The following is a 14688-nucleotide window of genomic DNA, read 5'->3' on the forward strand; positions in this document are numbered from 1 at the left end:
CAGACGCATGTGCGGCACCAGAGTGAGGGTGGAGATGTCGACAGGTCGAAGCAGGCGTGGAAGGCGAGGTCCTCCGCCATCTCGCTACTCAAGGTTAGGACTAGAAATTATGTTTCCATGATACATCTGCTGTTTTGTTCTTATTCCTGTCGTAACTTGTGTTGTACCAAAGAATTGAAGATGTAGTGCAGTCAGCTTCTACTGTTGAGTGATTTTGGGGTGGCGTGAAGAATTTTTTGTTTACAGTAAGATATTTGACAAAGGTCAATTGTACGAGTACCGCTTTTCAAAAACACAATTTTCTGTTTAATGTTTACTTAAATGGGATAAATAAGGCATAGACAATTTGTTCCTGGGTGGACACGTAAATAACATGTGAAAAATTACTGCAGAAAAATTGCAATGTTTGCTCTAGAGATTGATTTGATTTCGTGTTTTAAGTCCACTGTATGCACAGTAAGGCAAATCAGGACTGGACCTACAGTTTGAAGTGGGGTCTGAACTACTATGTGCCTCCTTTTGGTATCGGATCAGGGACCCCTTGATTATAAGGCGACGACGCAACCATTGTGCCATCGGGGAGGTCCGTTTGCTCTAGAGAGAAGAAGTTGTTTAGCAGTATGTAAATAATTTGTTCGGGCTTTCCAAATATGTGTATATTTTATGCTTTATTAAATCCTTTTGTCCTCGTCCAGTTTGTTCTGAAAATCAGTAAAACAAATACAATGGTTAATATGTAATACATTTAACAGAAATATTACGTCAAAAATTTCCTTTAAAAATTACCTTATTTTTGTAGAAGAGTTTATATTTAATTTCATTTTTTGTTTATATTTCTCTAATGAAGGCTATTTGAATGTTAGTTACATAATAGAAACTTAGTTTTGGCCCGGTATCTGACTTTTGAATGGATCGAAGGTTTTCTCTCCACGATAATGTTCAAATAAGGATTTTTTTTATTGTAACTTGTAAGCTTCAAGTTCATTTTGGTTGCATATGGATGGACACAAAAGATAGTGTGACTGCATTGAAATTTTAAACAATAGGAATAGATATACATTCATCAATCTTAGGTTCGATCATAACCTGTATTATTATTTTGATATGGTAATCTTACTTCTAGAATGATAGAAGGTGGTGGAAATACGCTTTTTGTTCATTTGTGACATTTTTATGCAAGAGAGAAATAAGTTGTTGCTGTACATGAGATTGGTATAAACAATAGTTTTTTTTGAGAATGTTAACATATCATCACATGTGAACCAGGGGAACGTAACTCCAAAAATGTGGTTTCCATTTTTGTTGAACACCTCTGAAGATCTGCCGGCCCCTGTGGTGGAGTGGTTAGCACATTGTGCTATGATGCCATGCATCCCGGGTTTGAATCTCGGTATGAGAGTGTGTGATTGTGAGTGTCCATTCATCATATCATCACTCATCCCAATCTTCTGAAATTAGCCAAAAGTGGCACAAAACGTAAGTAAAATAAAGTAAATCAATCAACCTCTGAAGATCTCTAAATTGTGTGAGATTGACATATATCCTCTTTTAATTCATAGCAGTAAGGTGGAGTCACAGATTGCCAATTCGCTGACACTCTTTAAGAGTCAGAAATGTTCCTAAGAATACATTATTTCCTGTCCCATAAATTTGATTAATTGGAGTTCCGTCCCTCTGGTTCTGACATGGCGATATATGCTATATATATAGCAGGAAGGCATTAACACCTTCCCTGTGTAATTTTCTGACAAAATGCTTTCCCGCTCTGTGTATTTTTTTTTCTTAGTTTGCGTAATAATATTATTAAGTAGCTACTGCTTCAGCACAATTCATCCGAGTATCATGGTTCATACGCCTTTCTCTTCAGAATAGAACAGGCTTTCAAATGGTACCACACACATGTGTACATCAAGTATGAGGAAAGGAAAATCGGGGATAATTCGGGAAATTTCCCTCCGAAAAATCCCTTTTGGTAACTTTGGGGCCCTCTCGACCGACCCTGGATATATAGATACCCAGTTATAATCTATCTTGAAAAATACTATGGTCTACACATAATGTGTTCGCCAAGTTTCATTGCAATATCTTCAGTAGGTATGAGGGAAAAATGTTTCGCAATCCTGTTTGACAATACTATTAGATACCAGTGGTGGCGATTGGGTTCCAAAACCAGGGGGGAAAGGTGCCAAAACTGGGGGGGTTAGACAGTATATTTACCTTTGTAGAAAAAATTAGCATAGTGTGGGGCAAAAAGTAGGGGTGCAACTACCCCTAATCACCGCCACTGTTAGATACTATTAGAAACTTGAACTTAGGAAAAACAATCTGAACTTGAACACTTTTCTTGGCATTTGGCACGTTTCCTCTTTGCCATTTTACACACCAAAACCAACAATAAATCACCAACATTTGAACAGTTCAAATAACGCAACACGAAAAAAATGTACATAAAGCAACTTACTAAATGCGACACACAAACGAACTCACGTTTGCACTTTGTCAGCATAACACAAAAACAGTTTACTTTCCTCTGAACTACTTCTTCTTCTTTGTTGGCTTGAATATCATGACTAATAAAAGGTCGTTGTTTCTTCAATAGCAAAACAAACACCAACAAAAAACGTATTATTCCATTCAACACAGGTTACTTCAGTCAGAGCTGTTCGCGGGCGTAATATTATGCCCAACACAGAATAAGCTATAGTGACCAAGGGCGTAATATTACGCTGAACACAGGGAAGGGGTTAACCAGTTTGCAAGAAATGTATGATTTGTTCCAAAATGCTTCAGGTTTCAGTTTATAAGCATATTAACGGTTATGTGAAATATTTTAGAACCAATACAGTAACGTAGGGAGAATATTTTGGTGAAATTGCTGTAAAGATGATTATAAAACTCAATAACATTGTACATCGACTGATTTGCTTTATTTTACTTCGCTTCTTATGCAACTTGTGGCAAATTTGCAAAGATGGTGATGAGTGATGAAATTGATGAATGAACACTCACAAATATCCATGCCCAGGCCAAGATTCGAAACCGGGACCCCTGGTGTCGTAGCGTGATGTCCTAACCAATCTGCCACAGGAGCTAGCGATAGCATTTTACTGAGTGGTCACAAAATGTGCGTACCCGCCTTTATTTTTGACAGTACAATTGTTTTAGTTAAGTGCTTGATATGGACACACGCCTGATGGTTTAACAGTCCAGAACATGGGTATGGAGACAGTCACTTTTGTATTACAGCCCAATTCTGGACCATGTTCTGGCATTTTGCGGAGATTATTACAGGGTTACGTTTGTGAAGGCATCTTTCACAGCTGCTCATAACTCTTGTGTTGTGTGATACCTAGAGGCGTAGATAAAAAGCAAAATTTTGGTACAAAAACAGAGTCAATTGCAGGTTCAAAAGCAGTAAATAAAATAAAATTTCTGTGTTATAGTGGTGAAAAAACAGATCAAAAGCAGTATATAAAATGACATTTGTTTTTAAAATTGTGAACATAATCCAAAATTTGATGAAAAACTGCACTTATTAAAAAATAAACATAACCCTTCTAATAGCACATTTATGTAGTTACCAGAGTATTAAGGTTATTCTTGTATAAAGGGGTTCATTCTTGCTTCTCAAATATTTACAGCAGAATTAATCATTTTATGTGAATTGCATAACTTGCAGGATAATTCAAACTTCAGAAACTTCAAATTTCGCGTTGGTAAAGAGTCTATTTCGCATTTTGCAGTTCATTTCGCGTCATTTCATGACAAAAGAGGGTAGGAATATGCACCTCACACCTTTCAGAAATATTAGAAATTAACATTAGAATGTGTTTCACATTTCGTGATTTCGTCAAAAACTATATATGCATGCCCCTAGTGATACTAGTTATTTGAGACTCTGTCATTGATGAGCCCCTCCAGAGATGATGTCAGGACGTCTTGGAAGTTAAGGGCGCTGGGTAAATGTCAGAACCTCTTGCCCAATCAAGGCCTTCTTTAGGTAATGATGCACTTGCAGTGTGAAGTGCGCCAGATCATAGCACAGAATTCAGCTGTGTTACTAAAATGATAGTCTCCATACTGATGTTCCGGACTATTAAAGTATCATATCTGTGTCCATATCAAGCATTCAACCACAACTGTCGCAGTGCCAAAACTAGAGGGGGGAGGGGTACATCCACTGGGGTGGTGGTGAAGCTTCAGGACTGAATAGATCAGGCACAGATGAGATTGTTCAGACACATGACGAGGATGGGTGCAGAATGAGTGCCAGTAAGAGCTTACAATGCGCAAGGAGTGGGAGTAAAGCCATAGGGTAGACCCAGATGTCGGTGGAAAGAGCAGATATCGGAGTGTGTTAGCAGGGTTGCTACGCATCTGGAAAACAGGGAATTTTGCAGCTTGTCTGGAATTTACGTGCATTTTGTAGTCTGCAAGAGAAAATGTTGCAAGATGAACAAGCAGTTCACTTCCGCTTCTGGATTTGGTTCTTGTGATTCCACTCCCAAAAAAGATTCAGTTTAGAAACTTGTTTCTTTCGTTCTTATGATTCTTTGACTTGTGCAAATTTATGGTTCCTTCGAATTTCTGTAATAAATTTTCACTTTTATAATACTAGATATTAGAAAGAATATCAAAGTAAAACTTGCAGTCCAGATATCTGATTGATAACTAAACTACATTGACAATATGATCATGATTATCGGAAAGGTTCGTGAAGATTAGGTTATCGTCTATTATTTTATAGATCTTAGTCTTGTTGTTCCAACAAAAATTTCTCCAGATGCTGTGTACTTATAAATGTAAGCAAAAGAGTAGAATTTTCTACGACACTATAAATCTGCCAGAAAAAGTTAAATATTTTGTATGGTTTATGAATTTTTTTTTGTTGTTTCTATATTGTGGTGATCTGTTATGGTGAAACAATGTACCTCTGTTACCTTAGCCTGAAGACCAGATGCACATGATTGTAGCATCCAATACATTTGATGCCGATTGTAATTTTACATTTTACTCTTCGAATTTTCACTTGTTCTTGTGTGTAGAATGAAATTTGCTGAACAAAAGTTGTGAAAGTAAATATTCATAATAATTAACAGATTATATATTTAATTGAAAAACACAAGGTTCAAAAGCAAAAATCATGATGATAAACATGTCTGGAAAAATTTCATTTTTGGACTGAAAAACCTGGAAATGTCAGGGAATTTCCTAATAAAAAATCGTAGCAACCTGGATGTTAGGAGAAGAAGACAAGATTGGAACAGCATGCAAAGAGAGGAGGGGTGTAGAACCAGAAAAAAAATGGAGAAACTTGAATTCTATGCTGACCCAACGCAATCACTTGTGAATGTTTATCACACTTTCATTTTCTGTCACTAAGAATTTCTCGCTGTTTGGAACAATTGATTGTCTCTCACTTCCGCCATTTTTACTGATTGCTACAATGGCACTGCCTGTTGGACATCCATAAAAATACACACATGTATACGTAAGATGTCCAACTTTTGCTGGGTGCAAATTCCTCCCGTGTAGGAAGAGAAATAGGGACATTACTTTTTGAACAACCTTCGTGCGTTTAAAGTGCCTTAATGCAGTAGAATAGGAATGTATGTGCATTTGTATGTCTTGATTTTACAGCTCACTGTAGGACCTCCCGGATGGTGCAGTGGTAGCGTAGTTGCCTCGCAATCAAGGGGTCCCGGGTTCAATACCCAGTGGAGGCACATAGTGGTTCAGATCCCACTTTAAACTGAAGGTGCAGTCCCAATTAGCCTTACTGTGCATAAAGTGGATTTAAAATACCATCTCAATCAATCAATGCAGCTCACTGCTGGCTGAAATAAATAAGAAAAAGTAGCCCTCATAGTTCGTTCTTGTAATCAAATAATCTTATTGGTTGGTATGCTACAGCATGATATCAGGGTTCTACTGACCAGGAATCCTTGAATTTAAGAAATTAATATGAACTTTTGGCATCAGGAAATTGCATGAATTTTTTTCAGTCATGAAAAGATGACTATGTTTAATTCAAAATTCCATTTTTGGGTATTTTCTTTCAAGCTGTCTCCCTTGAACTTCAGTAAATGTTTATATTATTACTTTTGACATGTTCTCTATTTTGGGGGGGGGTATTTCAGAAGACTAAAATAGGGATTATTGATCACTCTTGCCATAGTAAGTGATTATTATTACTTGATTGTGTTTTCTGTAATTGATTAATTGTAGATTTCAAGGGAGAGTGTGATCATGAACTGGCTATTAACACTTAGATCAATTTACTGTTGTTTGTAAGATGTCTAAGATGAAGTGTTTTGCCCAGTTTTGGATGTCAAGGAAGAAAGAAATGTTACTTATCATTTACTCAGGATAATTATTAATTTTCAACATCTTGCAGGAGCCTATAAATTATTCACATGATTTGTAAGATGTAGTTATATTTGTAAATGTTAATACAAATTAACTTTTTATAATAACTGTTAGAATATTTACTTTGAAAACCTGGAATTATACTTGAATTTTTTCTGTGTCATGGAATAGCCACCCTGCTGTATCCAACAAAATAAGACATATGAATCAATACAGTAAGTATGTTCACTACAGTAGAGAAGAAAATGAATATTTCGTATAATTAGAACTATTGTATAATTTCTGGTTATTAATTTTTAATACTGATGTAATATATAATTTGTTGTCCATGCATTTATCTTGTCCTGATTTGTGCTCAGCGAGAAAGTTCTAGAAATATGGGCCACAGCTAAGTTTCTATTGTGTTTTATTTTTAACAATTTTTTCATATATTTCTACCACAATTTTGTTTTTTTCTTTTGTTTTGTTTAAAACCAACCATAATTGACTGTAACCCATGCTTTGATGCCATTTGGTATCTGGAAGCAAAAGAAAAAAAATGTTTGACATATTGAGAAGAAGAGATATTAACAAATGTTGATGCTGTATGACACAATTGCAGGGTTATTTCGACTCCTTCTGAACTACCACCTCCATCACCGTCAGCTCTGGCTGCTGTCACCCTATTGCTACCAACATGATTGGGTTCAACATCACCATACTAAGAAACCCAGCCCAGCTCAGCTCAGCTCAACTCAGCTCAACTCATCTCAGCTCGGCACAGCTCATCTCGACTTGTGGCGTAACCCTTCTCAACCACAGGCTAAGCTGCAACGTGGTAGCATCACCAGACAACTAAACACCCAACAGATCCTATCCTGGTAAACCTTTGACAACCTTATTACCTGCTGGATCAAATGCCGTATCCGTACCCATAAGAACACTCAACTTCACGCGTAGGCCACAGCACTACATCATATGCAGCTTTCACCACTCACCACTTTCTTCTGTCTTCATCCCAGCGTGCTGACTCCAATAACAACAGAGTCTGGTATTCTATTAATATATTTTTTTTCTTACAATGCTTTTTCTTAGCATATTTATTTCATTGTTATATACATAGACAACTGTGTAGAAAAAATATTTTAAAAAGTTACATCTACATTTATATATACTTTTTATAGGTGAGTGCCTTTCAATATAATAAATATTTCTCTTATGTTGTAATTAGCATATCTGCATTTGTGACACAGTACGCATTTTAGTTTTAATATCAAATGAGTGAAATGATGACATCCAAAGTTGCCTTTCAGCAATATTTTAAGTAATTGATAGGGCCACATATTTATGGTCATAAAAGTTCAGGAATTCAGTACAATAACAGCACATTTCGGTGTCAAAAGTGGTATATAAAATGGCATTTCAGTGTTGAAATGGTGAATATAATCCTAAATTTGAAATTGAAACTAGACTTATAGCACAAAATAAACATTTCCCTTCTAATAGCATACTTTTGTAGCCACCAGTGTGTTAAGTTTATTTCTGTATAAAAGAGTCCATTTTTGCTTCTCAAATATTTACAGAAGAATTATTCAATTTTCCTTGAATTGCATAACTTGCAGGATAGTTCAGACTTCAAAAAGTGTCTAAATTTCATGTTGAGTTTATTTCACATCATTTCGTGACAAAACATGGTAGAAAAATGCACCTCACACCTTTCAGAAACATTACAAATGAACATTACAGCAGTTTTTTTCACATCTCATTTTTCAAAAATAAAATATAACATGCCTCTAGTAATTAGTAACAAATAACATGCTTCAGAAATTGTACGGTTTACTTCCCTTGGTGTCTTATTGTTAGTGTAGGACATTCTGAAGTGTTATGAGTATAACTACACCCAAACTGTCACCAAAGTAGTATTAAATGGACCTTATTTACATATGTCATTAAAACTAGCTAAACTCCATAACGCAACAGCCCTCTAAGGACCAAGGCGTGCCAGAGCGGCTCTTTTATTGGGTGATGCATGGTCAGCGATTCAAGTCCCATCACCACTATTTTCAAGTAGCTTCCCAATTGTCTTCACAACACTGTCCAGTATAAGAAAGTTCAAAAGATTTTATTGAAAAGGAGATACACCAAATGGGTTTTAAAATGACTAACAGTTGGGCTGAAAAGTTCGCAGGCTAACATAGTAAAAAATATTTTTTTGACAAAATTCGATTTTATTATTCAATATAGTTGCCTTCGAGGGCGATACAACGATTATAGCGGTCATACAATTTTTCGATGCCATTTTTATAGTACGATTTCTCTTTAGCCTTAAAATAGGCCTCAGTTTCGGCGATTACCTCTTCAGAAGTGCTAAATTTCTTTCCAGCGAGCATTCTTTTAAGGTCTGCAAACAGGAAAAAGTCACTGGGGGCCAGATCTGGAGAATATGGTGGATGTGGAAGCAATTTTATTACGGTTGAATATCGCTAAACATTGCTCCGAATCATCAAAACGTTGTTGCTTTTGATCAATTGTGAGCACGCGCGGCACCCATTTTGCACACAGCTTTCGCATGTTCAAATATTCATGCACAATATGTCCAACACGTTCCTTTGATATTTTTAAAGTCTCAGCTATCTCGATCAACTTCACTTTACGATCATTTAAAATTATTTTGTGGACTTTTTTGATGTTTTCGTCGGTAACAGCCTCTTTGGGGCGTCCACTGCGTGCATCGTCTTCGATGCTCATTTCGCCTCGTTTAAATTTAGCAAACCACTTCTCAACGGTTGATTTTCCTGGTGCAGAGTCCGAATAATGTTTATCAAGCCAAGCCTTGGCTTCAACAGTATTTTTTTTTCGCCAAAAAGCAATGCTTTATTAACCCACGAAATTCTTTTTTCTCCATTTTTTCACAATAACAAAAGCTGCTTCACTCACAATGCTATATCTCACGAACTAATTATCCGGCAGCTGTGAAATTTATACACGTATCTTTTGAAGGTTAGTACTAAGTAAAAATCACATGGATTTAATTCTAGTAACGCCATCTATGAGTCAGCCTACGAACTTTTCAGCCCAACTGTTAATTGTCATTGAAAGCTGGTAAATCCGCCTGTGTGTTTCTTCACTTTTGTACAACACAGTCTCATCAGAAGGGACCAGTCAAGAAGCTAAAAGACGAATCCTTATGAACTGGTCATATGTGTCTGCTGATGTCAAGTATCAAGATCTCATGAACTCACAGAGCAATGGATTCAAAAAGAGCAACAAACAATGTATTTTAATGTTGAGGAATCTCTTAAACCATTGAAGCTATTAAAATCCATAAATGGTTTCATGAAAACCAGTGTGCATGTTTTTCATGGTTTTTAACTATGAATTTCAAATTCCTATTGCCCAAGGACTTCAAATTGCATCCACAACACCTCAAAAAATGAAGACAGTGGACCAAAACAAGCAACACAGGCACAGTGATTTTTGTTAATTTTTAACCATGATTTCTGCAAAATATTGTGAATCGTGAAGCCATATATAGTATAATGTGATATTTAATTTAGTGATAAAACTTTAGTTTATAGTTTGAAGTTCTAATTTCTTACAATATTACATTCTCTTTCAAGTTAATACTTTCTACATATATGAAAATAACTTACTATATTGCCTCCCCGGTGGCACAGTAGTAGCGTTGTTGCCTTGTAATCAAGGGGTCCCGGGTTCGATACCCGGTGGTATATGTGGTTTGCATCCTACTTTAAACTGTAGGTCCAGTCCTGATTAGCCTTACTGATAATAACGTGGACTTAAGACACAAAATCAATCAAATATTTACTGATTTTTTTTTAAAGATTAAAGGTTTTAAGTTTTAAAATTTTAACAACATATTTTCACAAGTTGTCAAATAAGATATAATGTTAACCTAATAGAAATAGGTAAATGTGACATACACTTTTAAACCAGAAAGCACACGGGTTGCAAGAGAAGATTTTTTTTGTACCTTAAAGATTAGTAATATTTTCATGTGAGGCTGTGGGCAACCTTCAAGAGAGTGGATCTTAAAAATGTAAGTTCTGCCAAACTGAATTGTATACTGATGTTACTGAAGCAGGTATGCTAATTACTTTAGAAAGTGTCTTGTGTTTGTAATTGATATGTTGGTGTTTGATCCTTAAGTCAGAATTTTAGAGGATTTTTTTTTTATATTCACCTTACAAATTTCTGTGAATGGTATTTCAATGTGCAACTTTTCTTTAGTGAGGTTTGAAGAATTATAAGCACACGCTGATTTTGCTGAATGCTGTATACCTTTAATTATTCATTATACGTTTTGCAAGTTCAAGTAACTTGATGTCATCTCATCCTGACTCCTTCAATTCATTGTCAGTACCAGAACTTTCTAGGGTGACTATGAGAAAGTAAGTTATGAAGATGGAATACATTTTAGTATTTTGCTACAAATTGCTCTCAGTTTTTAAGTGGTCATGTTAAGTGGGGAGTTTCCCAAAATATTGTATGGAATAATTAAAAATACATGGTGTACCAGAAGTAATGGCGCAAACTGAAACGGTGAAAAGTACACAATAGTAGAAGCAAAAAAGTATCTGTAAACGTGAGATTGTAAAAGAACCGTTTGCGAGATAACTGTGAATGTATGTATACGATCTGCCACTGACATCGTATGCTTGTCTCCTTGCGCACTCCTAGGTTTCTTTGTCTGCCGAACATGTAACACTCTGTACAGTACAATAGTCCTTGGTAATAAAAGCAACAGCAATGTGTAGTGAGGTGATCCTTTTAATTCTGGCATTTGTTACTAAGTAGAACTATGGCACCTCACACATGAAAAGTGTACGATGTACAAACAATTAAGTCAGTGGCAGTTTGTAACCATACATTCGTAATTATCTCTCAAAACATTTGTTTGCAACCCCATGTTTACTGCGACTTTTTAGCTTCTACTATCGTGTACTTTTCAGATTCAGTTTACGCTATCGCTTCTGGTACACTCTGTATATTAGGGATGTATTGGTGAAAGTCCATTGCTAACTAAGAAACCCTCTAATTTTCTCATTTTTTAAAAAATTCTGCATATCTTTATGACAAAATTGGAGACTGTTTTTCTTTAGTTTTTAGTGAAAGCAAAGAATTTTACCAGTTTGCTTCAACCTGTTGTTCTTTCGGGCACTGGGTTTATCTCAACAGTTCATCAAGAAGCGAGGATAATGTCTGCTAGGCAGTGAGGGGCAAATGGAAGCCAGAGAAACGATGCCTATGCACATGCTGTTAAGCATCACCTCTTTTTGGGTCTTGTTCATTTTCAACATTTTTCATGGCTGTGGTAGTGTACTGTATGTACAATTGTACATTTCTGCATAGCTTATTCATATCTGTCTCCACTTTGTGGAGTTGACAGTTGATTGTGGCAGTGCTGCTAGAAGTGTTAATGTTCCATGTGCGGGGGAGGAACAGCAGGTTAAACCAAATGCAATTTAATCATCATTCTAAATTTGACAGACATTGAAGTGTAATACAAATTAATTACTATTTCTTTTTTGAATGGCAATTATGTTTAATGATATAATATTTAATTGATAAATATCATTGTGATACATGCATAAAGTTATTTAAATCAAATACGTTGCATGAACTTACAGCGAAAACTCATTTTAACAAGCAATGTTGGATCATCAAATAGAAGATTTCATTCCTCACAATGTTACAGAAAGGATAAATAGTAGGAATGCACATTTTTTCTTTTACATTTTTACATATTGTAAACTGCAGCTTTTGGCGAAGAGGAGTGTATCTGTAGTTAATTTTATTTTCATCCAACAGGCAAAACAACTATAGTTGTCAAATGAGCATAGTTCAAAAATTTTAGCAAGGTTGTTCGGTTATGTGTTTTGATCTGATGCCATCAAGAAAGGACAACAATGATGGATGTTAAGTTGTCTGTTGAACAGAAGAAGAATGTTATCACCTGGTTTATTGAGTCCAACTTAGCAATCACAGTCCAACGAGAGTTCCGACATGAGTACCAGTGTGCATGGGAGCCAGATCCAAAATCAATTAGACGATATGCGAAGCAGTTTAACGAGACAGGTAATGTGCAAGGTCACATCGTGTGCAACCAACAGTCAAAACCTGGCACGTGTTGCAGAAGTGCATCAAGCTGTAATCAATAGCCCACGAAAGAAATCTTTTCATGTTTCCCTAAGAATTCAGGTGCATCCGACATTGACAAATGTTGCAAAACAAAAACGCTTGCTCTTCGTAAACGAATTTCCCAACTTGATCAAAGAGCAACTTTATGTGCTGGACAACTTTTCGTGCAGTGACGAAGCTCATTTTTACTTGGCACTTTCTATAGCAAGAAGTCGTTCAACAAGCACCAAGGACGCTTGAGCCTGAAGGTGAATCAATGTACTGCAACCGCCAACCTTGAAACTTTGAATCAAGTGTTTGACAACATGCGATTCGAACACTGGAAATGTTGAACAGATGTGGTGGATCCTTGAACATGTTACGCAAATAAATGTTGAACTATGCTCTTTCGTCTACTGTGGTATGAAAATTAATTATAAATTTTTGTTGTTGGACCATTTCGTTTGAAAGACCCTACAGTTAAAGAGAGCCTTTGAAGGTTTCAATCGAAGGAGTCCGAATTGGAGTAATTTAGATTTCAGGCCAAAGCAATATTCATTCATATCTCAATGGCAAATACTCCATATGCCAAGGGATAGTGCATGCTACACCTTTCTAGTAGGTTGGTGGACAGTTGGTGAGTCAAGCACCACAATTAAAAAGTGGGTGAGTGTCTTCTTGCTTCTGCTACCTCTGTTTCAAATGCAGAGTTCATCATTGGAATTGGAGTGTCTACCAGTCTGGAATATCGAGAAAATTCAGGGAATTTTCTGTTTCTGGGGTGGGGGGGGGGGCATATACAGTGTGTTTATAAATGAATGGTGCGGTTATAAAAATTAATAATAAATCTGTTTATTACCTTACACGGGTAAAACCTACACCGTAAGCAGTGGCAACTGTCCAAGTTTCTGATCCATTATTCACAATCCTTCAATATGCGCACCATTGGTCACACGACACACATCGACGCGGTAATCAAATTCATTCCATACTCGCTGTAGATCGTCCACCGTGATGGTTTGCAGTGCATTAGTTATCCGTTCACAAACTTCCTCCAGGGGCACGGGCATTGGCGGTACATAAACTTTGTCTTTAACAAACCCCCAAAGAAAGAAATCGCATGGTGTTAAATCCGGCCAGGGTAGAAGGTTGGTGTCTTCTTTTGCAGCACGTCCAATCCTACGATGGTGAAGAACACGATTAAGAACCTCTCTCACATTCCTGTAAAAATGGGGCGGAGCACCGTCAAGTTGCAAAATGTAATCATCGTAATTGGTGTTAAGGTGGGGTAACAACCAGGTTTCCAACATGTCTAGAAATGATTCACCAGTGACTGTTGCTTCTTCGAAGAAAAATGGGCCGTGAACTTGCTCCTGGGAAACCGCACAGAAAACGTTCACTTTCGGAGAGTCACGCTGATGCTCTATCTGGGTATGTGGTTTCTCGCTTCCCCAGATACGGACATTGTGTTTGTTCACCTTGCCACTTACATGGAAAGTGGCCTCATCACTGAAGATGAGTCTTTCTACAAAACCATCTTCTTCCATTTTCAACTGCATCTCGTCACAGAATTCACGCCTTTTAACTTTGTCTGTTGGTTTAAGGGCCTGCACTATTTGCAGTTTGTACGGTTTAAAACAGTGGTTTCCAACTTCAAAAGGTACGAGGGCCAAAATTATATCCAGCAGTTGATAGGCGGGCCGCATTTTTTTTTGGGGGGGGATTAAAAATTACAAAAAATTGTAAGTACTGAACTGAAAATGTAGTACTTTCGCATGACCTAAATTTCTAAAATGAGGCAATAAAACAATGGAATTACAAATCAAAATTGTATAATTACAATTTATTTCACAGAAACCCAATACTTATTGATGAATTGAAAGAAATTAAAAGACACACCATACAAATAAGAATCCTTCATAGTAAGTGTTCAATGTGAAAATTGAGCCCGATCTGCTTCTTTTATTAAACTTGTATTTGAATTTCTGTTTTTGAAAGTCTCAGAAGGTGAAGCAGTGAAGAATCTGCCAGTCTGCTTCTGTAGCGGTTCTTGATGAACTTCATTGAAGAAAAAACACTTTCACACATCGATGTCATTCTTTGCCCAAAACTACGTAGGTTTGGAAAGCGTTCCTGTGAAAGGTATTTGAAAAACTCTGGCCCCTTTTCTTGCCTAGTTTGAAGGAACACATCGCCTTC

General features: G+C 36.6%; 1 protein-coding gene across 4 annotated transcripts in view; it reads left to right on the forward strand.

The window, feature by feature from the left end:
• The window catches only part of LOC145981568 (RNA-binding protein 1-like), a 41198-nt gene that overhangs the window by 7124 nt on the left and 19386 nt on the right, over positions 1-14688 (forward strand). For all 4 annotated transcript variants that reach the window (XM_083114916.1, XM_083114915.1, XM_083114918.1 and 1 more), the window contains exon 3: positions 4-93. In XM_083114916.1, the coding sequence (XP_082971042.1) occupies positions 4-93 (90 nt within the window). The remainder of the gene's footprint in view (positions 1-3; positions 94-14688) is intronic.

This window comes from Lepisma saccharinum, chromosome 29, assembly GCF_977018435.1.
Source record: "Lepisma saccharinum chromosome 29, izLepSacc3.1, whole genome shotgun sequence".
Lineage (NCBI taxonomy): Eukaryota > Metazoa > Arthropoda > Insecta > Zygentoma > Lepismatidae > Lepisma > Lepisma saccharinum.